Raw genomic sequence first — 27,374 nt, 5'->3', positions numbered from 1 at the left:
AATAGAAGGTATTTTTTTTAATTTTTGTATTAACCTACATGAAAGATATTTCTCCTAGAATTTTTTTGTTTTGTGACAGGGTCTCACTGCATAGTCCAAACTCACAATCCTCCTGCCTCAGCCTCCTGAGTTCTAGGATTACAAGTATGAACCATCAGGCCCAATTTATAAGGACCTTTTACTGGGTTATAGGTAGCTTCCTTTATTTCCAAGAATATCCAAGACTGAAAATTATGGCCTAGTAGATTATAAATTATTTTATACTAAGTTAATAAAAAAGTAAAAGATTATTTTTGAATTTATCAACAGCTTGCTGTTGCAAACAACAGAATCATTACCTTGCAAGAAGAAATGGAACGAGTTAAAGAAGAAAGTTCTTATATACTGGAATCTAATCGAAAGGTGAATCTTAACCGAATTTATAAAATATTCATAGAGAACACATCAGTGTGTGGGCAGGCATTTGCACTGTTTTTATCTATTCTTCACGCATAACTGAGCTCATGGTGACGGTTACAGGAGGTTATGTCCTTCCCTAGAGCATATGCCTTGGCTTCCTGCCACTTACACATTTCAAGGCTTCAAGAAAGTCTAGTTCAGTCTCTTATTTTTTATGTACTAATGATTTGTACTGCATTCAGCCATTATATTTGTGATGTATACCATTATTTTTATACCTGGCTAGTATTTTTTAAAAGTGACACTTCCCTTCTCTGTTATCACTGGGAAAATGTTACCATATATAAATGAATTTTCTAGGTAATTGTAACCCCTTAAACACTAATTTTTTATACATGTCTATGAGATTATTACAAACCTTTTAATATTGCACAATTCTAAGCCTTTTTGTTTTTGCTTTTGTAAGTCAGTATCTTACTATGTAGCCCAGGCTGGCTTCAAACTTGAGATCTTCCTGCTTCAGCCTCCCTAGTGCTGGAATTACAGACATACGTCACATGCCCAGCATGAAAGTCTTTTAAATTAGAGAACATAATTAACACATTTATCCTTTATGATGACTGAGGATCCTAACCGTCAACATTGTACTAGATTATAGTGGCACTACTTCAGGGAGCTATTCAAATTGATGGATCTTTTATTACTTACACTTAAGTATTTCCAGATTGGTACATGGTTGTGATTGTTTTTTATGATTTCTTTCACTGGTATCCTTTTTTCTTTTGTTCTGTTTTTTTTTTTTTTTTTTTTTGGTGACATCATGGTTTGAACTTAGGGCCTCATCCTTCCTAGGCAAGTGCTCTTCCACTTGAGCCACTCTACCAGCCATGTTTTGTAATGGGTTTTTTTTGAGATTGGTTTGCAAACTATCTCCCCAGGCAGCTTCAAACTGTGATTTGTACCTCCTAACTAAGATTACAGGTGTGAGCCATCAGTTCACTGACATCTTTTATTGCTGGCACTAGTGCTTTTCTTAATCTCTGTCTCTCCAAGCCAGCCTCACTATGTGGCTTAGTTTAACCTCAGCCTCCCAAGTGGTGGAGTTATAGGTGTACACCACCACTTCTAGCCTAGTGTTATTATCTCTAGGAGGCGTCCCCGTTTCTTTTCATTGTCATGTTTTTAATGTACCATGACCTAGGAATCCAACCAGCTATCCACCTATGAAATTTGTTCCTAAAGAGAAGCTAGGCTCTGAATGGGCAAAAACAAAAAGGTTTTCAGGCTGGGTATAGTGGCATACACCAGTAATCCAGCTACATGGGAAAAGGGGATTGAGTGGATCATGGTTAGAAACCAACCCAGGGAGAAAGTTCCTGAGACCCCATCTCAGCCAACAAGCTGGGCATGGTGGGGCACACCTGCCAGCTATGCAGGAGGTATAGGTAAGAGGATTACAGTCTGAGACTGGCCCCAGGCAAAGACTCAAGACCCTAACCAAAAGAGCTACTACAGCTGGGGACCTGGCTCAAGTGGTACAGCACCTGCCTAGCAAGTACAAGGCCCTGAGTTCAAACCTCAGTACTGCAATAAAAAAGAGACAGATTGAGAGCAAGTGTTTAACATTAACATGTGGACTTCATGAAAACAACTATGAATGCTCACAAGAATTTTTTTGGGTTTTGGTGGAACTAAGGTTTTAATTCAGGGCTTCAGCTTCTGTACTACTTGTGCCACACCTCAAGTCCATTTAGCTCTGTTTATTTTAAAGATGAATCTCTCGAACTATCTGCCTGGGCTGGCCTCCAACTGCAATCCTCCCAATCTCAGTCCTCCCCAAGTAGCTAGGATTACAGGCCTGAGCTCTGGTGCCCAGCTCAAAAGAATTTTTTTTTTTTTTTTTTGTGGTACTGTGGCTTGATCTCAGGGCCTTCAGCCACTTCACCAGCCCTATTTTTGTGATGCCCTATTTTTGTGATGGGTTTTGATAGGGTCTCTCGAACTATTTGCCCAGGCTGGCTTCGAACCACAATCCTCCTGACCTCTGCCTCCTGAGTAGCTAGGATTACAAGTGTGAGCCACCATTGCTCAGCTGAAAAGAATGTTTTGATGGCCTCCTTATTTTTAGCTGTGATCTCCAGATAGTTGAAGGCACCAGTTGTGAGATCTCTGTATAATGAATGTAGTACCATTTAAACCTTTGACTGTCAGTCCTGTTTTTTTGTTTTTTTTTAATTTTTGTTGTCCTGGGGGTACATTGTGGCATTTACAAGAGTTTTTGCAATATATCAAATATATCATAGTTGAATTCACCCCCTCCATCATTCTTCCTTATCCTCCAATATTGTTAATTATAAAGGCTGATTTTTAAAACATGTAGTACTTATTTTTGTACATATACACAATGGAGTATTACTCAGCCTCAAGGAATAATGACATGGGGTTTGAAGGTAAATGGATGCAATTGGAGGACATCATGCTAAGTGAAGTTAGCCAGGATCAGAAACACAGAAGATGCATGTTTTCCCTCATACAGGGAAGACAGATCCAAAGATAAACATATACACAAAAACAAGTATGATCACACACAAACTCAGTTGTAGAACATGTTTGTAACAGTGGAACTTCTCTACAGAACTTGAGGAAAGAAGAAAAGGAAAAGAGAATGACAGAGCAACCATAACATGGCATACCATAAGATGTAAAGTAGAGGATATAAGGATGTGTACTGAAAACTGTTGAAAAACAGGGGGAGGGAGGTAAAGGAGTAAGAGAGATTATTGGAAGGGATTGAACAGACCAAAGTAAAGCACTCCCGCAGTGGGCATGCATTGAGACACCCCTTTGAATGTCAATGTCAAACATTAATAACGAAAATCAGGACTGAAAAATAGGCACAGTGTGTGTGGGTGGGTACTAGTGGGAAGGGGGAGGGTGTAGGAAGGAGATTAAGGTGACAGTATATGGTTGATGGACTTCATATACCTATATGAAACTACTAAATAACCTCTTGCAATTGCTTTAAGTGGGGTAGGGAGGGGGCTAAGGGAGAGAGATGATGGGGGCATGTAAATAATGTACAATATAAGTCTAATCGGAATTGTCACTATGAATCCCCCCTGTATAATGAATATTCCTTAATAAAAATTTTATTAAAAAAAAAAAAAGATTTTAAATAAAGGGGCAGGAAACTCCCAGGTCAGCTTTTCTAGACTTCAGTTTCTTTACTGTGTTCATTCATTGTTATGCCTGCTTAGGTATCATTGTTTTTTCTTCCTAAATAGCAATGCTAGTATCTGCTAATTTGATATAGATTACTTAAATCCCTTAATATGTACTATTTATCTTTTCAAGGGTCCTAAGCAAGACAGAAGTGCAGAAGGCCAAGCACTAAGTGAAGCAAGGAAGCATTTAAAGGAGGAGACACAATTACGATTGGTAAACTTTGCTTAAGTTGTAGTAGCTCAGGAACACATGAAAAGGTAATGGCCTACGTAGAGGTTTTATCTGACAGACCAAGATCAGCAATATCAGTAGTGTTGTGTAACATTTTTATAAATCCTATAAAATTGTCTCTTACTTCTTTAACTTGCACTCCCTATAATGCTTTCTTAATCTTTTTTCTAAATATTCTCAGAAGCAGCAACATTTTGCCAGGTTTTTTTTTTTTGCTTTTATAGTTTGTATTATAGGAACATAAGAAACATTAGGTGTATAAAACCTACTTCTTTATATTATGTAATCCCCACTCCTACCTTAGTCCTAACCTCTGGAAGATTCTGTTATGTCTCCTGGGAAGTGGCAGCTCTTCTCCCCTTACTAAGAATCATAAGCATAGAATTTTACCTTTACTTTTAGCTTTCATTTCTGAATTTGTTCTTTTTTGTTTTTCTTTTGGCGGTACTGGGGTTGAATTCAGGGACTTACGCTCTACCACTTGAGCCATTCCAACAGCCCTTTTTTGTGTTGAGTATTTTTAAGATGGGGTCTCAAACTGTTTGCTTGGGGCTAGCTTTGAACTTCAATCCTCCTGATCTCTGCCTCCCACATAGCTAGCATTATGGTTGTGCACTACTGGCATCCAACCTGAATTTATTCTTGATCTTAGATGTGTGTGGAAAAATGTATCATTCAGTAGTATTATTAAAAATTTTTTTAGAAATTAAAATACATAAATGTATATATGTGAATACATATATATACATATATAAATTTATAAGGAAACTCCTATAATAAGTTTTATCCAGTATTAGTATCTCAGTAACCTATAATATTTGCATATTAACTTGTCTTGAAGTACAGACAATATGACAAACAAAAACCCCTCCATAGTGTCTCTAAGAATGGGGGAAATCCCTCACTATGTGCAATTTAATATACATTAATAAAAACAATGGGGGAAAGTCTGAAAATAAGGGATGACTTAATTTGTACTAATAAGTTATTCCAAATTAACAGAGTATAACAGAACTTCAGGTTTCCTGGAAATACAGCATTGTTACTTTAATAACATTTGCCATTTTAATTTATAAATTAGATCTAATTTATAATTTAGATCTCAAAATAATTTTCTTATGGAGGAATCTAGGAATAACATATGTCAGCATTTTCAGAAGTAGTATGATTCATTTTCTATCATGTTAATCATGTAAAGAAGAAAGTCTCAGTTAAGTGGCATATAATAAAAATCTTAACATTTTTCAGATTATTTTTATCACAGTAAGATAAATGTTAAGAAGGCAAGAAGCTAAGAAAGTAGGCAAGATCCAAGTTATGTCCTGAGCATAGCATGAATGCAAGAGAACCTCAGGTCTTGTATCTTTGTTCATTTGAATAATGTTGCAGTAATAATGGTTGAAACAAAAAAGAGTTTCATTTTAAGTGAATCTAAAATTTCAGTTAGCCATACTGAGAAGTTATCCTAGGGATCCATAGTGTCTTCTGGATTCCTTGGGCTCTTGAATATATCAGTATTCAATTTTAGGATAATTGAAACTGCTTCATTTTGTTACTACTATAATACTTTATGTATGTTTCTGTAACAGGACATGTCAGTTATCAATATCTTTGGACTACCACCTTTTTCAGGTCTATTTGTTATTAAGCAACTGTTATTGTACTTATCCTAATTATTTTTATTATTAGTAATGTCTCTGAAATGAGTGATAGTTTTTGCTCTTTTCCAGAATGTTCAGAACTAAGGGTTTTGATCTACCTTTTTCTCTAAAATTTTGTTTGTACTGTTGAGGAAAGCGTGTAACCAATTTATTTACCTTTGGTGGCAGGATGTTGAAAAAGAACTGGAGATCCAGATCAGTATGAGACAGGAGATGGAACTGGCTATGAAGATGCTGGAAAAGGATGTCTGTGAGAAGCAGGATGCCCTGGTATCTCTGAGGCAGCAGCTGGATGATCTCAGAGCTCTCAAGCATGAACTTGCCTTTAAGCTGCAGGTAAGGGAAATAGGACTAATATACTCACTAGCTCTCTGAAATCCTGGGGCTTCCTTCTTATTCTGTAGAATCACAAATAAGAGTCACATCTTATTTTGAAGCCAACTGCCAGTAAGCCACTTTAAGAATCATATTGTCTTAGAATCCTCTAAAAAAAAAAATCAAGGCCACTTTTGACATTGTAAAGGGAGTTGTAGGTCTTTTATCATCTAAGATTATTTCTACTCTTCAGCCTAACATGTCAGTTAAGTTGCTCATTCCATTAGTTTTTTACTGCAATATGATAAATTAATGAACCTTTTGATATTGTGATAAGGCTGCATATAATTTTAATTTTAACCAATTGCACTTGGGGTTTTCCCATTTGGAAATTAACTGATGTATAAATATATGAGCATTTCTCTTTCTCCATTTCCTATTTACCATTGGCTTAAAACACGTTTCATAAAAATCTTTTACAACTCTTCTGTATGCAGAGTTCAGACTTAGGAGTCAAACAGAAAAGTGAACTTAATAGCCGTTTGGAAGAGAAGACTAATCAGATGGCTGCTACCATTAAACAGCTGGAACAGAGGTAAAAGTGGTATTTCCTTAATGAAACACACTGAGCTGTCAGTGCTAGAACTGAGAAGAATGTGCTGTGTAGTCAACAAATAGAAAATAAATTCACCCAATCCAAATCAGACATGTTGATAGAAAGAAAAGCAGTTAAATGTTATCTGTGTTAGTTATAAGATGTCATTGAAAACATCGTTAAGAATGTCAGCCTGTCCTGACTATTTTGAAATGGGAACCTAACCTATTTCACTGTCATGTGTCAGAAGAAGTATACTTACAAGGATGGGACTGGCAGAGTGGCTCAAGTGTTAGAGTGCCTACCTAGCAAGCATAAGATCCTGAGTTCAAGCTCCAGTACTACCAGAAAATTAAAAAAGCACAGATTCTGGGTGGAGCTTATAGTTCAGTGGTAGAGCACTTGACTAGCATGCATAAGACCCTAGGTTGGTCTTATGCATAAGACCCTAGGTTGGAACCCTGCCCAAAAAGACAAGGCTGGAAGGACTTTTAAATATTTGTAATTGTGTGATTTTTATTTTTCATTACTTTTTTTTTTCATTTATTAAAGTTGCTTTGATTTATCACTCTAGAACAGAGATTGACATACGAAAAGGGACCATGGCAAACATTTTAGGCTTTACATTCACAAATACTCAATCCTGTCATTTTTTTTTTTATTCATTTATTCACATGTGCATACATTGTTTGGGCCATTTCTCCCTGCTGCTCCCCCACCCTCTTCCGTCTCCCTCCCACCTTCCTCGCTTCCAGGCAGAACAGGTTCTACAATTTTGTTGAAGAGAAGATATAAGCAATAATAAGAAAGACAGTGTTTTTGCTAGTTTGAGATAAAGATAGCTTATCATTACTAAAGTCTTTGATACTATGGCGCTGGGTGATGGCTAGGGCTTCTAAAAGGTGCTCTTCAAGGTTCTACTCTGGGTCTTCGTCTCCCTTATTTAAACCCTCTCTCCTTGCCTTCTCCTGAATAGTCGTATACCTCCACTGATACCTGCAATGTGTGTCTCCACTCTTACCTGCATCTGGAGACCAGTCTTGAGTTTTTATCCTCTGATCAGCAACCTCTCACCAGTTCTTTTCTGTCCAAAGAACCTCTTCTCCCTGTGACACTCTCTTGTTTCTCTGTATGTGTGAGATCACCGTATTCTTCCTGGTGACTCAGCAGCCAAGTAGCTGGGACTTCAAGATCGAATATAGTGTGCCACCCAAAATCACTTGATGTTTCCACCTTCCAACACCTACTCATCATCTTTCTTGCACTTAAGCAAAACTAAACTACTGATCCCTAGATAGCTTTCCACTTTTCCCATTCATTACTTTCCTGATAGTTCCACCAGTTAAAAATGCTCTGCTCCTTCTCACTCCCATGTTGTTCAGATACATTTTTACATGTAGGCTCAAATGCCACCCCCACCCCCCAAAAAGCTTCTTCTCCTATCTCTTCCCAGCTAGAAATGATGTCCTTGGAATTCCTATAGCCCTTATGTCCACCTCTTTTTATAACTATAGCACTTCTCACTGTCTGCTTTACCTTATAGTCCCTTATTTTGTACCTTATCTTTCAATGAGAGTATAAGTTCCTTGAGATTAATTAACTAATCTTTTAAGATCCCCATTGGATCTGTCACAGTACCTTGAACATATAAGGGATAAATTCTGTAAATCTGTGACTGAATGGATGAATGGATATCTTCCTTTTTTTAAATTAGGATATATTTGTTAAACATAGGGGATTCATTGTGACAGTTCCAAATAAGCTAATATTGTACATTGGTTAGAGCGCCCCCACCATCTCTTCCCCTCGGCCCCACACCACTTTAAACAGTTTGGAAGAGGTTTCATTATTCTATTTTAGATAGGTATATGAAGTTCATCAATCATATACCCTCACTTTAGTCTCCTTCATTCACCCTCTTCCCTCCCACAAATACCCTACACACACTGTACCAATTTTACAGTCCTGTCTTTTCTTATTAATTTATTTTTTAGCTTTAAATATATTTTACTAGCTTAAATATCATTTTTGTCTATTTAAAGTTTTTTATTGTTGTCTTGGGGTACATTGTGACATTCACAGAAGTGTTTACAGTATATCATAGTTGAATTCACTGCCTCCATCATTCTCCTTTATCCCCTCTCCCCTTCGTTATTAATTTCTAAGTGAATGTTCAAAGGAGTTTCTCAGTTTATACCCACTGTGAGTATACTTAACTCTGGTCTATTCTATCCCTTCCATTACCCTCCCTTACCCCTTCCCTTCCAAGATAACTACCTTTATTCAGGTGATTCTTTAACCAGGGAGGGTCCTGAACATCAAAGTATAGTAATAGCTCAAAAGTTAATGGCACATTTGTAAATGAATGTGAAACTTCTGGTATAGATGATAGGTTATTTACATTGGGAAGAAAGTTACCTAAGTACTTACTTACAAGTAAGTTTATGATTCAACAAATTGACTTTTGGGGGTAAGAAAGTATTAATCATTTTAATGCTCAACATTAAAACAAAATTGTGTTCATAAACTGTGCTTTTGAAATGTATCAGACTTTTCTCAGTGGTTCTGACATGGCATTTAAAGCAAACAGAACTAAAATAATGAACTCTCTCTGAATAGTAAGCTGACTTATTCTCTTGCTTTCTTTGTGTTTCCTATTTATCCATCTTCTCATTCTCCTTTCACTTCATTTTTATTTTTATTTTATTTAGTGAAAAAGATTTGGTGAAACAGGCAAAGACCTTAAATAGTGCAGCAAATAAACTGATCCCAAAACATCATTAGGCATTTTGCAGTTGGTCACCTCCCAAGTCTGATATCACAAGTTAATTGGAAAGGGAAGAAATTCAAAAGTTATTACATTTAAGCTCTGATTCTATATAAAATAACACCAAAAGTTGACTGAGTTTGTTGGACTTAAAATAACAGTTGGATATATAGATTGGGGTTTTTTTCTTATTACTCTCCCAGACTTAGAAAATTTCGTATAAGTTCCTGATTAAATACCAAATCAACTTTGAGAAATTATTTCTGAGCTGACCAATAAATAAAACCTAAATTTTTTAAAGCCTAGGGAATTAAAAATATATATATATATATATATAACTTTACAACGCAGTCCTTGAATAATACCAGATCCTAGGTGTGTTGTTCATGTCTGCATTAGTAAGTCTGTTCTGCCACTGCAGTTTAATGAACTAGAGGTGACTACCATGTGAACGTGGACACTTCTAAAGTAGTTCTGTGACTCTTGGGCCACTACCCCTTTCACTTTCTTTATGTAAGTTTAATCCCCAAGCCAAGTATTTCATTACAGTTCTAAGTAATCAAGATTGCTTGCAATTTTTTTGCCTTTGTGACTGGACAAAAAGAAAAAACAGCATCCTTATATTTCTTTAAAATACTTAGAAGTAAAGTTAGTAACTAGGTAACTTACAGTAACATAATGTGGAAGCTTGAGAAAACCCCTCCTAACGTTTATCATCTTCTACCTCTGCAATTCCACTTCCTAGTTAGGTAGCTCAGAGAAAAGTTTTAGTAAAAATATTCCTCTTCTGCTAAAAAATGCACTATACATTTTTCAGATCTATCCTGCTTTTCCTACCTGAGTAAAGAGGACAAAGTATAGACAAGAGTAAAGATTTTCTGCCTGTTGTTCCTTACCTGGAAACATTTACTTCATGGTTTCTGTTATTTTTTGTTTAAATGGGGATTTGCTAAAAATTCCAGTAAATTCATAATGTACTTATTAGCAAAACATTTCAAAGTAAGAAATAGATGAAAAAATAAACTTCATACTACTTAGTATAAAAACAAGATTCCCAATAGATAGCCACAAACAATATTAGCAGGGCTTCTTTTTCTAAGCTACCACAGATCTAATCCTTTCTAGGCTTTACATTGTAAATAATCCTATAAATGTTTGGATTTAAAAACAAAACTTATGATTTGGGGAGATAGCCTTTCACATAAGCCTTTATTCCTTCAAAAGGTCACGGCAAAATATTTGGTTTTGTTTTCTCTTTTTTTCTCATTCTGATAGGCTTTGCAGCATTTCAGCTGCTGAAGTGGGGACAAAGATACCCCTTTGCTTCCAGCTCTTGAAATTCTTTACCTTCTTCTTGACAAAACCAGAATTAAGAGAATAAAATAGATTTCCCATGTGTTGTATAGGTCCTTACACAGAAGTAAACCAAAATCAAGTCAAAGAGCATGTTAGAACCAACTTCAAGAAGCTCCTGTGCTCCCGACCTTATTTTAGTTCTTATAATTATGCACCTATATAAATAAAGCTCTTACTGCAGCCTTATCTTCATCATCCTTTTGTGGTGATGAGTTGCCTTTCTATATGAGTATTTGGAAGGAATAATCAAATCAGTCAAACTTTATCAAGACTATACATAGCATGCTTCTAAAGTCAATTATATAGAGCCCCAAATGTTTTGCCTTCTAAAACATAATTCTTCAAAGGTGCAGAGTTAAAAGACATTTAGAAGAACGTATCCCTCAAAATCTTCCAAAGATATGTTCAGGAGTCTTACAAGCCCCAGTGCTGAGTTCTCTGTCCACTTGGTCTCACACCACTTGGTAGGAGTAGAAAGGAAGGAGACAGCCAGACTCTGACAAAGGCTTTTCCTTGTATAATAACCTGAATGTTGAGTAAGGGTTGTTGATATATTATGTCCTATGACTTAATATGTGTAGTTTGGAGAAAGGACTAGAAAAATATTATAATTCCACATATAAAAAGGTAGTTGCCCATTGCAAGCTCCAGTTATGTGTGTAAAACAAAAATGTTAAGTACCAAACCTATTAGAAAGTAAAAACAAATGAAAAAGTGGGTTAAATTTAAATTACTGTGTACTTGAGGTTGATTCTGGATATGGATTTTCTAAAAAGTGATGTTTTATTGTTTATCATCTAATGGCTGTAAACTGTAGTACTAGAATAAAAAAAAGTGGAAAATCAGCTTTTCTTCTGCCTGGTTCACCTTCATCTTGCTTTTCTCTAGAATTTGTTGTTCTGTGTCCTCCCCCCCACCCCCAATAATTTCTTCCCCTGTGTGTTGAAAAGTTGTTTTTTGGTTGTCATTGTTGTTTTTTCCCTCTCTGTCTCTCCATACCTTCTTCCTTGGGTTTATTTTGTGTTGTGAACTTGGTCTTCCTCCCCACCATGGCTTTTGTTTTTTATCACAAGTTCATATGGCTCACATCCAGATTGCGCCAGGCTGAGCGAGGCCGCCAGTCTGCTGAGTTGGACAACCGGCTCTTCAAACAGGATTTTGGAGACAAGATCAACAGTCTGCAGCTGGAAGTGGAGGAGCTCACCAGGCAGCGGTGATGAGAGGGCAGCTTGAACTGACAGGGTGGTCATGGGTAATGCCAAGGCTAGACTAATGTTGAAGTGTCTGGACTTACAGCCATCTTGGGTATCTTCCCAAGATCCTGTCTATATCCTTTGTGATAAAAGAATTAAGAATCAGCCAGGCACCAAGTGGCTCACACCTATGATCCTAGCTACTCAGGAGGCAGAGACCAAGAGGATCTTGGTTCAAAGCCAGCCCAGGAAAATAATTCAAGAGATCCTATCTTGAAAATATCCAATACAAAAAAGCGCTGGCAGAATGGCTGAAGTGGTAGAACACCTGCCTAGCAAGCATGAGGCCCTGAGTTCAAACCTCAGTTACTGGCAAAAAAAGAAAAGATTAAGAAATCAGTTGCCAGGCAAGGTGGCATACACCTGTTATCCCAGGACTTTGGGGGACTAAGTCAGGAGAATCCTGAGTTCTAGACCAGTCTGAGTTACACAGCAAGACCCACTCTTAAAAAACAGGTCTGGAGATGTGGCTGAAGTGGTAGAGTGCTTACCTAGCAATTCAAGCCTCAGTACTGCAAAAAAGCCAAAAACAGCAACAAAAAAGAGAAAATTAGAGCCCAAGGTCCCAGATGATGTAGTTATTAATGTCCAGTATAATAAACTAATGATAATAGTTGGTATTTCCTGAATTCTTGTAGTATACCACATACATTACAGGGCCCATCACATACCATCATTCTTAATGTCTTTGCCATTAACCCTGTGAGTAGGTGATACTATTGTCCCTTCTTTCAGATGGAATTAAAGCTTAGAGTATTAAATGTGTCCAAAGTCACAGAATTAAGCTAAGTGTTAACACTATCATTTAAAAGCCTATTTCTCTGATTCTGATCCTTAAGCAGTCTTCCATATTATCTGTCAAATGTAACTCACTTCTGTGCTGAAGTCACTGACTTCAAACAAATTGGATATAAAGCACATAGCTTCTAAGGACACTAGTAGTTGAGGGTATAACTGGGAATTGAGTACATAAGTATAAAAAGAAACCAGCTAATTAATATGGAATGGAATTCTAATGTTCACACTTACATATCTTGCTGAAAATTTATAGATACTCTTTCAGGTTTGGCAAATACTACTAATTGTCATTCTGGTGACCACAACTCTTTATTAAGTTAATATAAAATAATAATGTTCAGAGTGTTGGCCCTGTGACACTGGGTGATCCTAAAGTGCATCAAACATGTTTTGTTTCTTAGCATTATTGGTTTTATTGTATTTTTAGTACTTTACAGCTGGACTTTAAGAAAAGGGTTTGGCGTTCTTTAGAAAATATGAATAGAGAAACAAAATTTTCATCTTTTTTCTCTCACTTGTCCCAGGAACCAGCTTGAGTTAGAATTGAAACAAGAAAAGGAAAAAAGATTACAAAACAACAGGAACATCCCAGGAAAGGGATCCCAAAAGCCACAACTCAAGGTGGTAATGTTTATGATTCTTTTGTCAATTTACTTCCTTTTATTTAAAGTTTTAGAGGACCTAGATTGGCCCACAAGTTTTCTTTCATGGATTATATACTTAGTTGCTGTGGCCTCATGTACAGACAGCAAACTACAGAAGGAGTAAACAGTTGAAAGCTTGATTCAGAGTCTACCTCCAGGACCCACTGTGAATTGATTTCATTTAGAAAGGGCCATTTTAATAATCATAATTTCCTATGACTCTCTTTTCCCTTGCAATTTTTAAGTAAGATTATGGTGGTATTGTAATAAAAATATGTGTTTCTTAGAATTCTAATATACTTTTAATAATATGCTATAGTCCTCCCTAGTCCTGAATTACTCTCTAACACAATTGTTTTTCAAATGTGGATTTCTTTCCTTACACTTTTTTCTAAGCCATGAGATTTCATATTTTTTCAAGAAAAATACATCGTACTTAATTTTCAAATAAAGGACACAAATCAAACTCAGTTTTCAAAAAAAGTGGGTGTGGTCATGTAATTAGCACTCAGATCAAGAAACAGAATATTACCTGACTCCAGAAGATACTTCTCCTTGTATCCCCTAAAGTCATGAGATTTCAGTTTGAATATACTCAAAGAAATTTTTTTCCTTGGCAGTACTGGGATTTGAACTCTGGGTTTCACGCTTGCTGGTGCTCTACTTGAGCCACTCCACAGCCCTATTTTGTGTTGGTTATTTTCAAGATAGGGTCTCACATTGCCAGGTGCCAGTGGCTCATGCCTGTAATCCTAGCTACTCAGGAGGCAGAGATCAGGAGGATCACGGTTCAAACCCAGCCCAGGCAAACAGTTCCATAAGACCCTATCTCAAAAGTCTTCACAAAAAAGGGCTAGTGGAGTAGCTCAAGGTATAGGCCCTGAGTTCAAGTCCCAGTACCAAAAAAAAAAAAAAAAAAAGATAAGGTCTCACAAACACTTTTCCTGGACTGACTTCAAACTGTGATCCTTCTGATGATCTCTGCCTCCTGAATAGCTAGGAATACAGGCATGAGCCACCAGCACTTGGCTTCACAGAACATCTTTCTGGAAAGAAAAAGAAGGAACTAAGCTGGAGGAAGGAAGAATAATGGAGAGTGATTTTAAGAACAGAAATCGACATTTCTAACCGGGTGCCTGGTGCCTTACACCTATAATCCTAGCTACTTGCGAGGCTAAGATTGGAAGGATGGTGGTTCAAGGCAAGCCCAGGACCCTATCTTCAAAATGGCCAGAGCAAAGTGGACCAAGGTGGGGCTCCAAGTGGTAGAGTGCCTGCTTTGCAAGTGCAAAGCCCTTAGTTCAAACCCCAGTTCCACCAAAGAAAAAAAAAGAATAGAAATTTCTATGAAACAATCTTGAGAGACCTCTAGCACCTTCGGTGGTGAAGTCTGAAAAGCATGAGATAACTTTTTTCTGTCAAGTACAAACACAGAAGAGCAATTGCCTCTTTTAAGTATATCATATACAGAGCAAAGCATGATGTATTTATAAGCTTACTTTAAATTCCTAGAGAGTACACTGCTAATTTGCTGTAGAGGAAAAAGGAATGGTGAATGTAAATCTGTTATATAGTACCCATTACTATTTAAAATGTGCAAAGAACCACTCCATAGCATAGTCTTCATTATTTCAGTTTAGTGAACATAAAATCTGAAGGTCAGTATACAGAGGTTGAATTCTTAGCCTGTCTTGCTTTATTTTTCCAAAGAGGGTTTAAGTTTTTCAATATTGAGTTGCCCTTGTAATAGGGTTTCTAGGAAGGTAAATATTGCATTAACATGTCTTCCTTAATACTTGAGTGGTCTGGGAACACATATTCCACTTTTGGAGGCAGACAGATAGCAGTTCAAAGCAGGCAGTAGTGTGTATGCATGTGTACCACAGAAAGAGTATAATCCTAAAAAAACTTTCCAGGCAGGGGTTAACAACATTAACAGAAATGCAAGTTGTTGGGGCTGGTGGAGTGGTTCAAGTGGTAGAACACCTGCCTAACAAGTGCAAGAGCCCCTAAGCTCAAACCCTAGTTCTACAAAAAAAAAAAAAAAAAAAAAAAAAGAAAGAAAGAAAAGAAAAAGAAATGGAAGTTGGAACTTTACATTTGTCTTTCAAAGTAGAAAACTTCCTAAATTGTACAGGTTGTAGAAATTATTGTGGCATTGGGACATCTACTTGATTGAGTGTCCAGAGGATTACACAGTCAGTTGGATATGGCCATGTTGATTTTACCAGTCTTTCAGGGCTTTTTTCCTAAAAAAGTAAATGTTACCCTGATTCTACTTTGCAAGTAAATAGGTTACATTCTGAATTTTATTTTAAATTTCAAAAATTTACTCTGAAAATAACTTGTGGAGTAGAAGGAAGCATGCTTGAAACTTAGTGAGATTTTATGTTCACTGAACTAAAATAATGAAGACAGTCTCTAATAGAAAAACAACTCAACTTTTAAACCCAAACTAAGTTATTGCAGAAGAATATATCTACAATAACATTGTTTAGCATCCTGAATAATTAATAAATTGGGGTATTTTCTTTTGGCAGGATGGGAAGCACAAAATTCAAGAAGAAAATGTTAAACAGCCCCTGGAAGAAAGCCACAGGTTTTTGTTAATAAAGTATTAACTAAGCTGTAAAGTCATTGTGGGGCAGTGGGAAAGAGGAAGCTTTTGGTATATATTGGTATTAACACAGACCAGACACTGACTTGCAACATTAATATACCAGAAAGACATTTTGGAGGGCAAGTGAATGAATAATAAACCAGGTAACATGTATTAAACCAAATCTGTTAAACCATTCAGAAGGGATAATCAGGCTTCCTCTGACTCTTCCTCGAGGTTCTTAAATGCAGTTGAGTGTGACTTGCTCCCACTTATGTGCTAAATTTCAAATAAATACTCTCATTCCCTTTATCTCTTATTTCTCCTTTCCTTTGAGGGTCTCAAAGAACTTAACATCATTCCTTTTTCTTAATTCTTCATTCGATCTGTTTACTGTGAGCAACAGGATCATTTTAAGGAATCTGACTTTTAACAGTAATTGTGGCCAGTTAGAAATAAAATATCATGTAATGCCATTGCAATAAAAAATGAAGAGGATGTCTATATGTCATCCTAGAAATGGCAAAACCATGGAGACTAAAAAAATCAGAGGTTTCCAGGGGTTAGAGGCAGGGGGATGAGAGGCAGATCATGGAAGATTTTTAGGACAGTGAAACTACTCCGTGTGATACTATAATGGTGGCTACATGTCATTACACATTTGTCCAAACTCATACCGTGTACATCATTGACACAACAGTGATCCCTAAATTACTGTATGATAATGATGTATCAATATAGATTTATCAGTCGTAACAAATGGATCACTGTGGTGCAGCATGTTGATAATGGGAGAATGCCAGAGGCTGCAGAGGTATATGAGAAATCTGCTTTCTCTTCAGTTTTTCTGCGAACTTAAAAGTGTTCTAAAAAATAAGTAATTTTAAAGGAGGGGATTTGTGATAAGGAAAGATATCATAGAGCAGTTTAGAGAGAACTACACAGGGCCCATTTGGAGCATCTATCCCTGTACAGTCTTTGACACATTAGGCATGAGATAGTGTGTCATCTACTGGGAAGCTGCTGGGGAAGTAAGCACAGTCCAACATTAGGCTGACTGTGTGGGTCTTAGTCTATATCCCTTTTTGCCTCCAAGACCAGAATGATTCCAAAGTCTTTAATTTTGCTCCCAAAAAAACATAGCTGAGTGTGGTGATACATATTTATAATCCTAGCACTCAGGAAGCTCAGGCATGAGTCTGAGTCCAGACTGTGCTATGTAGTGAAACACCGTCTCAAAAAAAAAAAAAAAAATGGACTAATCCAGGACTAACCTTAAACTCTAGTCTATCTAACATTACAGATCCACATAGGCAAAAGGAAGGGAACTAGAAATACTGTAAAATTAACCTTCCAAGTGCCTTTTAGGGTCAGCCAGTCTCTATTAAATGCCAAGTTCTGACTTGGGCCCTAGGAGTAAAAGACAATACTTAACTATCTGTATTGTGCTCTACAGTTTAAAGGTGTTTCACTTTCATTTCTCCTTACAATCTTAATTCTCCTTACAAAAGTATAACCATGGGCTGGAGGCATGGCTCAAGCAGTAGAGTACCTGCCTAGCAAGCACAAAGCTCAAAAACAAAACAAAGATAATCATCTATTCCTACTTTACAGATGAGCAAACTGAGGTGCACAGAGGCTAGGTGACATACCAAAGTGCCTCTAGTTATGGCAACTTCTAGGTCCTATCCCAAGCAGAACTGGAGTCATAGAGTATACTAGGCTTTCTGGGATTGAAGTCCAAGAAACATTCCAAAACATGGTCACTGTGAAATATATGTGTGGTCAAGCTGCCACTCAATTGAAGAGAATAGGAACCATTGTAACCTATGGTACATTTTCACCAAACCAAGATTGGGTTTTGTTTCTTTCCAACTTGGGAAAATCAGGGTTAGCTCTACTTACTCTCATGAAGAATTATTTCAACCTGAATAAATATTCATGTGACAGTAACTCCAAATGTATTTGGAAATGGGAACCATAATGTAGGTCAAGGGTAAAATTTTAGTAATTGATTTAACAGCCATAATTTCCAACAATCTTGGAGGTCAAGACTAATAACAATCTTCCAGCAATATAAAAAAAACTGCAGCATTGCTTGTTTGACAAAGTACTTGTCTTACAAAGATTTAAGATGATATAAATGGAAATACAGTAAATTGTTAGTTGTTACTATTTTTATTTCTCCTTTGTAGGCTGCAGCCTCACCCGACAGATGAACAGGTAACTGAATTTCCTGGGCTTTTTAAAAAAATCATTATTATTTTGGAGGTGCTGGGGTTTGAAGTTAGAGCTGAGCACTTGCAAGGCAGGAGCTATACCACTTGAGCCACACCTCTAGCCCCTGAACCAACTGTTCTAAAATATCATGTATAAATTACTAAGTTGGAGAGGGATAAAGGAGAATGATGGAAAGGGTGAATTCAACTATATTACAAAAACTTTTGTAAATATCACAATGTATTCCCCAGCACAATAACTTTAAAAAGAAAATAAATAAATAAGTTGGCATACTGTGCCTAACCAGTAAATAAGGTAGCATGGGAGGAAGATAACTGAGTATAGTCCTCTGAATAGTGTCCTTTTTTAATAATCTCCTAAACATGTTATGCCTGAAATTCTCACATGCTAGGAAACATAAATGTTTGGCATTTTGATGTAAAGTATTTTCTTGGGGATGAAAAAGAAATATAAAATATACCACAGTCTATTTATAAATGGGAGCCATGTTATAAAGGGTCAGGAAGGTAGCACAGCTTGCAGCAATTTGCTAAGTAAACAACAGTTCTCACTGATGTACTGTGACACTTGTGAGCTCACTTCACCTGTCTTTAGTTTTTCCTTACATAAAATGAAGAGAAAAAAATATTTTGATGAGTTCTGACCATGGATTTTTAAACTTTTGATCCACATAAATGGTTGTTTAAAATGCACTGCAAGTGTAACAGTAAATGCTACTATGGCTGGGTCTGCCCTGTCACAAACCTATTAGGATCTAAAAGGAAGCCTGCTACTTTCCATTCTATGGGACAATTCTGTATGCTTGGATTCTGGCACTAAAGGAAACTAACTGGTTTACTGTGTGGTTTAGGATCAACCATTGCTATCTGAAAATCCACAGGTGTGTCAGCTGTGCCAGGAAGATGGCAGCCTAAAGAAGGTAACTGGTGAGAAAAAGTAGGTTCTTTATAGGGATGTCCACTACACCATTAGAGCCCCTTGGCAATACAACAGCCTTTGCCATGTACAGCACAGATTGTACTCTTACAGTGCCATAGTGGGGTGAAAAGCTAAGGGAGCAAACATTTATCAGGTACCTTCTTTTTCAATTATAGTAATTTGCATCAGAAAATCCCCATTAAAATAAATACCTACATACAGAATGTTTTCAAATACAAACTCAGAGATATATTTCCTGAGTGCCACACTGTGTAGAATATGCCGTTCCATATGCTATAGAAAGAACAATGAACGAAGTAGCCTAAATCTCCATTCTTGACTCAGAAATGTTAAGTACATTTCCCAAAGTTACTGAAGTCAGAAGTGCTAAATGAAGACCAGTTTCCAATCTAACTTTGGCTCCTGTGTTCCTTCCGATACTTCATCCTGCTCAGAACAGAGAAAAATAAACCCTCTCCATTAGACCATTTGTCTTCCCCACAGATCCTCCTCCATGGTCTGTGCACCTTCCTGCCTTATTATTGTAGAAAAGGCAGGTGAAAGAAGCATTCAGAAAGAATGAGTGCCCTTGATAGCTGGTACTGTGTCTTGCTAGTGTCTAATATGGTGCCCATTTCCTAGTAGATGCTCAAGAAATGTACAAATGAGAAAGAGACAAGTGCTTAGAAGAGAGATAGGAAATGTGCCCATGTGTACATCACCATTTTTGATCATGCTGAATTTTGACAAGCAAAATTATATGACCTAGTCTTATTTTAGCAAAATCAGGTAACAGATGAATTACCCTTAAAGAACTGGAAATTGGAAGTGTATTCTAAAAACAGAAGAAACTGCTAATCTAATTCCAGCTTTTCTCTTCTAAACTATGCATTAACTTCAGTATATCAGAGGAAGTCTTTGGCTTTTTTTTTTGAGACCCTGTCTCAAAAAAAAAAAAAAAAAGACCCCTACTTCACTGCACCCAAGGAAGATGAATTGGATTAAAGTAGCATCTCACAGGGGAAATTCTTCTCAGCCATTTTGACCACTGAAGATTTAGAATGTTTGTTTATAAAGATCAGTTTCCCTGTAAACAGGATGCAGTTAGCTGTGCTTCCACTACACTAGTATCTCAAAGGAAGTGCTTGTGGCTCATCACAGGAAAGCATTAAGTACATCAGTGTTTTAGGAGTTATATTTTCAGTTCATACTTAGCAAATGTTCTAGTCCCAGGCTTCACCCAAACCACTGCTGTATCACTGCCTTATTTGGAGTATGTTTAGGTATTTGCAAACTAATTTAGGAACTAGCCCACCTGAGAGTGTGTATAGGGATCAGAAGCATGAAATGTGTAATTTCTGTGTTACCTATTCTTCTGAATTCTATGGCACTCCTGCTTCTCTTCATTTAGATCTAATAACTAGTCAGTTGTGGTGGTGCACACCTGTAATCTCACACTCAGGAGGCCAAGGCAGGAAGACTGCAAGTTTGAAGCCAGCCTGAGCTAAATAGACCTGTCTCAAAAAAACAAAAATTAAGAGCTGGCAAAATTGCAGGTGAGAGCACCTGCTTAGGAAGCTTGAGGCCCCAAGTTCAAACCCCAGTGCTGCCAAAAAAGAAAATATCTGTAACAACTAAGCTCCTTAGTAGAACAGGACTGTTTGTTCAGACACTATCAAACAGTGCTTGATTAGGCATTAAGCATTTATTATATTTGACCTTTTCAATCCCATGCATCTTGTTCTTCTATTCCCCCAACTAACCCCTTCTTTTTCTTATAGAATGTGTGTAAGAACTGCAGAGGAACCTTCTGTAATGCCTGTTCAACAAATGAACTGCCACTTCCTTCCAGTATCAAGCCTGAACGAGTTTGCAATCCCTGTCATAAACAGCTAATGAAGCAATATTCTACCAGCCCGTCATAAAACTGGAGGCCTCAACCTGGACCAGTGTTCACGTGTGGTCAACTCTACCTTTGTTAGATGTCAGGATCCCCTAAAACTCAGTCCTTAAAATGAACTAGAGTTAAAAGGAATGACTTGAGCCGGGTCCAGGGAGAAAAGACAGTGATTGGGGGTGCTGGAAAGCTTGCTCATTTTCCCTAATGACTGTACAAATAAAAGTTACGTGGTGGAACCTTTCTTTTCTAAATATAAACAAGCCCAATTTAAAGGGCTTATTTTATAGCATATTTTTGGAAGGGCTATTTTTACGAATAGTGACAATAATAATAATGGGGTTGATATAATAGGAGAGAATCCAAGCAGTTAAGAATATAAAGAAAGGGACTGAGTATAGTTCAGTGGTACAGCTAGGCCCTACATTCAATTCCCAGCACCACCAAAAAAATGATCATCTCCCTCTATTACATTTGCAGCTTTAAGAAGGGGAAAATAAATATTAAGATAAAATGACAGATGTTACCTATTTTCCCAGGTGCTGCTAAACATAAACTTTGCTCTCCACTCCCACTAACTACCTCTTAAAATATCTCTATCAAACTGTGAATCCAAACTCAGGGAACAAGAGAGTAATATAAATTCTGAATGTACTGAAGACAATATTATATTACAACTTGAGAACCAGAATTTTTTGGTCTTAGTCTACAACTGTTTTCATTGTATCAACAAGTAAGAACATTTGTTGTTTTTCACTTAATGACTTCAGAAGTAAATACCATCCTTTTCAGAATTCCCTACCACAAAATAAGCCATCTCTCATAAGGAGTTTGAAAGATGGGATTTGTCTTTTGCCAATAAGGAAGTATGGACTAAAGCAAAGTAGGGTGTAAGGTTTAGTTTGGTGATGGCTGAGAACAGTTAGCTCAATATTTATTAAATTGTTCCTTTAATAAGGAATTATTTATTCTGAACCAAGGTTTCTTGAAAAGGACAACATCCAAACATCTCTTAGTAACCTGTTTGTGTGGAAAGTGGGGGGGGATGAATTCAGCGAGAAGGAAAAAATGATATATGCTATTTTGATTATATGTATCTAGATTGTTTGATTCCAGTCAAGACCTAAGAAAACAGGATTCTGTGACCAGTTGAGAATTCTAGAGCAGAAGCATGGAACCATGTTAATCGATAAATTCTGTCTCCTAAAAGAGGTTACAGCTTGGGAAAGAGTTGTTTTTCCAGAAGTCTGGCCTACTGGTGAAACTAAAGCTGGTGAAGCTAAGAGTACTAGGGTAAATAAAATTGATAATTGTGGCCTAGTTTATTGTCTTCCTTTCCTTTAAGATTTGTTTTTTTGTGAGCCACCTTTCTCCTTAATTTTTGGTCACCTACCTGAGCCAGCACTGTTACAGGTGCTATATATGAGGGGAGCAAAAATTGACAAAATGGGAATTACCCTAAATGCACAAAAGTTAAAATTCATTTTGAATTTAAATTTAAAAGAGGTACCTCCACAAGGTTAGTGGAATGATTCAAGTGGTAGCCCACTAGCTAAGGCCCTGAGTTCAAACCCCAGTACCACCAAGAGGCAGCTCCATAACACAGAATATAATGAAAATAATTAGCTACTTGAGATTTTACTTAGGATCTCACATAGCTACTTAGCCCTTATTTTTCTGAGCAAAGTCCCAAAGATCTCTGGTTATTACTTGGAGCTCCCCAACTGCATTTAGGTGTATTATTATATATAATCTTCCTAAAAATGTTGCTTCCCACCATTTAAAACAGCATCAACAGGTGAAAAACTTGTATGATAAAAACTAAAAATATAAAATTAAGAGACACCTGGTGTTCACAGACTGGAAACCAATATGACCAGTGTCAATAACCACTCAGCAATCTTCAGAAACTTAGTGGCTCACACCTGTAATACCAGCACTTGGGGAGAGGCAAATTGCAAGTTCAGGCCTAGGATGGCCTACGTACATCCTGTCCCCAAAAAAAATGATCCACAGATTCAATGCAAAATAAAAATATATTCACATACCAACATTTTTGCAGAAATACAAAAAAAAATCTAATACACAGAATCTCAAAGGACTCCCAGTCAACTTTGAAAAAACAACAAAGCTGAAGGTTTGAATACCTACTACAAAACCATAGTAACCAAGTCAGAATGGTACTGGCATATAGACAAACATGAAATAGGATAGAGAACCTAGAAGCAAACCTTCAACTATTACGGTCAACTGATTTTTTTGGCAGGGGAGCATACCTGGGGTTTAAACTCAAGGATTTGAGCTTGCAAAGCTCACTTCCACTCCATTTTAGTCTGGTTATTTTGAAGATAATGGTCTCACAAACTCTGTTCAGGCTCACCTCAAACCACATCCCTTCCAATCTCAGCCTCTCAAGTAGCTAGGATTACAGGCACCCAGCCTCAAAAGATTTCTGACAGGGTACTAAGACCCTGAGTAGGGATGTCTTTTCCAGCAAATCATGTCAGGAAAATGAGATCCACATGCAAAAAAAGATGAAGTCAGAGCCTTATACCAAATACAAAAAATGGCTCAAAAATCTCAGTGTTACAGAATTATGAAACTTAGAATAAAATAGAGGAAAAGCATCACGTCATTGGATTTGGAGATGATTTCTTGGGTAAGACAGCAAAAGTACAGGCAACAAAAGGAAAAATTAAGTTGAACTTAAATTAAAACTTGTACATCATTAACCCAGGCAGGGTAGTGCAAACCTGCAATCCCAGCACTTGGGAAAAGGAGGCAGAAGGATCAATAGTTCAAGACTGGGCTACACAGCAAGACCCCGTCTCAAACAAAAGACAAAACTTAGCTGGGCAACTGTGGCTCATGCTTGTAATCCTGGCTACTCAGGACACAGATCAGGAGGATCAAGTTTCAAAGCCCAGGGAAATAGTTCACAAGACCCTATCTCGAAAATACCTAACACAAAAAGGGCTGGCGGAGTGGCTCAAAGTGAAGGCCCCAAGTTAAGCCTTGGTACTGCCAAAAAAAAAAAAACCGTGTATCAGAGACACAATAAGTAGAGTGAAAAGGCAACCTGAAAACCAGAAAATATTCACAAGTTAAATAGCTGATAAAGGATATAAAGAATACATTCTTTAAAGCCAATGAAAAAAATGAGCCAAGTAGTTGAAAAGACATTGTTCACAAGATACACAAATGTCCAATATGCCCATAAAAAGCAGCTCAACATCAGTAATAATCTGCACTTTGCAAATCGAAACCACAATGAAATACCACCTCAGACCTATTAGGATGGGTGCTATCTATCAAAAGATAAAATAATGGACCAGGGATATGGCTCAAGTAGTAGAGTACTTGTCTATCAAGTGCAGGACCCTGAGTTAAGAACCTGCGCCACAAAACTTCTACCTCCTGAGTGCTGTAATTACAGTCATGCACCACAAGTTCCAAAAGTCAAGCAAAATTACCAGCAAAGAATTGAAACCAGGGACTCCTACAGATATTTTCATACTTAGCATTCATAACAGCTAAGTATTGTTTATGAATTGATGGGGAAACAAAATGTATGAATATACAATTGTTACTCAGAGTCAACAAAGGAAATTCTGGCCACATGACAACTTGGATAAACCTTGAGTACGCGGTAAGTGAAGTGAGACAGAGAGGACATCTATTGTCCAATTCCATTTATAGGAAGTACCCAGAGTACTCAAAATTATAAGACAAAGTAGAATGGTGATGGACAAGGGCTTGGGAAGGTGGGAATGAAAAGTTATATGTTTAATGAGTAGTTTCAGTTGGGAAGATGAAATTTTCTGGTGGTGATAGATGAATAATTGTGTGAATGCACTTAATGCCATAGAACTGTACTCCAAAAGTGCTTAAAACAGCACACTGTATGTACATTTTAATAGGTTTTTGGTGGTACTGGAGTTTGAACTCAGGGCCTCATGCTTGCTAAGTAGGCACTCTTATCACTTGAGCCACTTCACCAGCACTGTTTTGTGTTGGGTATTTTTGAGAGGGTCTTTAAACTGTGTGGCCCAGGCTGGCTTCAAGCCACAATCTTCCTGATCTCTGCCACATAATAGCTAGTTTTACAGGCGTGAGCCACCAGCACCCAGTTTAAAACTAGATAAAATTTAAAACTTTGTGCTTTCATACTCAAAACTATAGGTCTACCTAATAGAACCTGACAAATTCCTTAACTGCAGTTTATTGCCAAATAAGATTTTTCAGAGTAGATAAGCAGATGTATGAGATTCATTAAAAGTTGTCATAAAAATGTACTATGAAACTCTCAAAGGGGGTTTAACCATTCTGTGAAATGACTCCAGGTACTCTAGGGAAGGCCTCATTTCACCTTCGCTCACCTAAAAACAGACTGCCCTCTGCAAAAGGACTGTAGTTCAGAAGTATAATGACCCTGTTTTGATTTATAGTACAGCTTCTTTCAAATAACTTAGCATAACATACTCCTGCAGATGTTCTTCCAGTCAAACCCTGATTTTTAAACATTTGCTGGCTTGAGGATTGTCAACTACTGAAGTGTTTTGTTCTCAACATTGCTTGACAGGTTGATTTTGTTAACACACCAATTACCTATGTTTTACTTTTTGCCTATTAGTCAATAAGCCACAAATAAGAAACTAAGTATCCAACAAGCACAATTTCTTGAAATGTTTAAGAGTTTAAAAACGGAATGAGTAAGTGGTTATAAGCATTGCTGAAAATATCAGATCCCAGAGTTAATAATTCAGCATGGTAAAGAGAACTCAGGCTTGCAATGAGAGACAGAGTGAAAAAGCTGCACAAGTCTCCAGGAAGCAGTAATGCCTTACCATTTTGGGTTTCTGTTTTGTGGCTAAAAGTATTTATATTCAATTACACAGTCTATCAAAATAAAACATTCTTATAAATTAGAGCAGGTTAAACATTACTGATACTACCACCTGTATTCCCTAATTTGATTTTAAGAGCAATAGCAATATTAAGAGAAGGTTTACTGGGAGATATGAATTCATCCTCAGTACAGAGAGGGTAGGTTGTCTCAAAGAAGATACCAAGATTTCTTGAGGAGGCAAATTATTGAATGGGACTATAGCCAACTCGTCGGAAATTGTAATTCGGTCTAGTTATTCCCAAAAGGCTACCACTTTCTGTCAAGTAGCAAAAGGAAAAGTTGAGTTGTTTTAGTTCGAACCAGGTATGTTTTGCAACCAGAAATCTTTGTACACTTGAAGTTTGCCTTTGGACTTGAAATTAAGATCTTTGTCCCTCTTCTTCCCTACTTAAGTGCTGGGGATCAAACCCAGGTCCTAGCACATGCTAGTCAAGCTCTCTATCAAATTAAGAGTCTTATCATTTTTATCCTTGTGACCCTCACTAAGTCCATCCATATTCTAGGGTCTACCTTGCTTACATACATCTTGCCTTCTCACCGGGTGCTCTCAAACTTACCACACTGAGATGCCCTAATTCTGACAAAGAAATACAGAAACAGGCTGAGCACTAGAGGCTCACACCTGTAATCCTATATATTCAGGAGGCAGAGATCAGAAGGATCATTGTTCAAAGCCAGCCTGGGCAAATATTTCATGAGACCCTATCTCAAAAATATCAAACACAAAACAGGGCTGGCGGAGTGGCTCAAGTGGGAGAGTGCCTGGCTAGCAAGCATGAGGCCTTGAGTTCAAACCCCAATACTGCCCAAAAAAAGAAAAAAGTTAAAAAAAAATAATAAACCAGAAACAAACCATAAAAAGGAGACAGAAGAATATAGTCCTATGCCTGGTGTGGCAGCACATGCCTGAAATCCCAGCACCCAGGGTGAAGTAGAATCACGAGATTTAAGACTAGTCTGTATTACACAGTGAGATTGTCTCAAAAAAACATTGTCATGTAACTATTTCTGCCATGATTATCAAAAAGAACTGGTAATAATATTTAAAGGTCACTGCAGGAATAAAGTTGCCAGGCGCCGGTGGCTCACGCCTATTAATCCTAGCTACTTTGGCAGGCTGATTGGATTTTGGTTGGAGGCCACTTGCACAAAAAGTTCATGTGACCCCCATCTCCAAAATAACCAGAACAATGTAGTAGAGCACCTGCTTTGCAAGCGCGAAGTCCTGAGTTCAAACCCCAATCCTCCAAAAGGAGTAAGTCTTCCGCAAAATAAAAGTAACCAGACACCTCCACAAAATTCAAATAGTGGAAACTTACAGATTGGTCTTATTGCTTCAAGAAGTTGGAAAAAAGTACGTATGTGGGGAAACCTATCAAAATGGGTATTTCAAGTTCACCAAAGGTATTTGAACTACCAATAAGGTTATGTGAAGGGGCTCAATATCAACTGTCAGAGAAAGCAAATTAAAAACTACAAGATATTGCTTATACACAACAGCTGAAATTACAGACACCACCAAATAGGGTGCAGACCTTCCTGGAACTCTGGGAATGTAAAATAAGA

At 37.3% G+C, this 27,374-nt stretch overlaps 1 protein-coding gene across 14 annotated transcripts in view; it reads left to right on the top strand.

The window, feature by feature from the left end:
• The window catches only part of Rufy3 (RUN and FYVE domain containing 3), a 78,785-nt gene extending 56,566 nt beyond the window's left edge, over window positions 1-22,219 (top strand). For 4 of the 14 annotated variants that reach the window (XM_020163724.2, XM_074042053.1, XM_074042047.1 and 1 more), the window contains 10 exons: window positions 310-402; window positions 3,754-3,837; window positions 5,685-5,852; window positions 6,329-6,426; window positions 11,643-11,762; window positions 13,125-13,221; window positions 15,785-15,843; window positions 18,039-18,066; window positions 18,935-19,003; window positions 20,784-22,219. In XM_020163724.2, the coding sequence (XP_020019313.2) occupies window positions 310-402; window positions 3,754-3,837; window positions 5,685-5,852; window positions 6,329-6,426; window positions 11,643-11,762; window positions 13,125-13,221; window positions 15,785-15,843; window positions 18,039-18,066; window positions 18,935-19,003; window positions 20,784-20,927 (960 nt within the window). In that variant the 3' untranslated portion in view covers window positions 20,928-22,219. Of the gene's footprint in view, window positions 1-309; window positions 403-3,753; window positions 3,838-5,684; window positions 5,853-6,328; window positions 6,427-9,137; window positions 11,395-11,622; window positions 11,763-13,124; window positions 13,222-15,784; window positions 15,844-18,038; window positions 18,067-18,934; window positions 19,011-20,783 lie in introns of those variants that run through there. The other 10 variants (XM_074042057.1, XM_074042054.1, XM_074042055.1 and 7 more) reach the window with 7 other exon arrangements.
• The last annotated feature ends 5,155 nt before the right edge of the window (window positions 22,220-27,374 follow it).

The sequence above is a fragment of the Castor canadensis genome, chromosome 9, assembly GCF_047511655.1.
Source record: "Castor canadensis chromosome 9, mCasCan1.hap1v2, whole genome shotgun sequence".
In the NCBI taxonomy this organism is placed as follows: Eukaryota; Metazoa; Chordata; class Mammalia; order Rodentia; family Castoridae; genus Castor; species Castor canadensis.
This window is presented reverse-complemented; position numbering and strand designations above follow the sequence as displayed.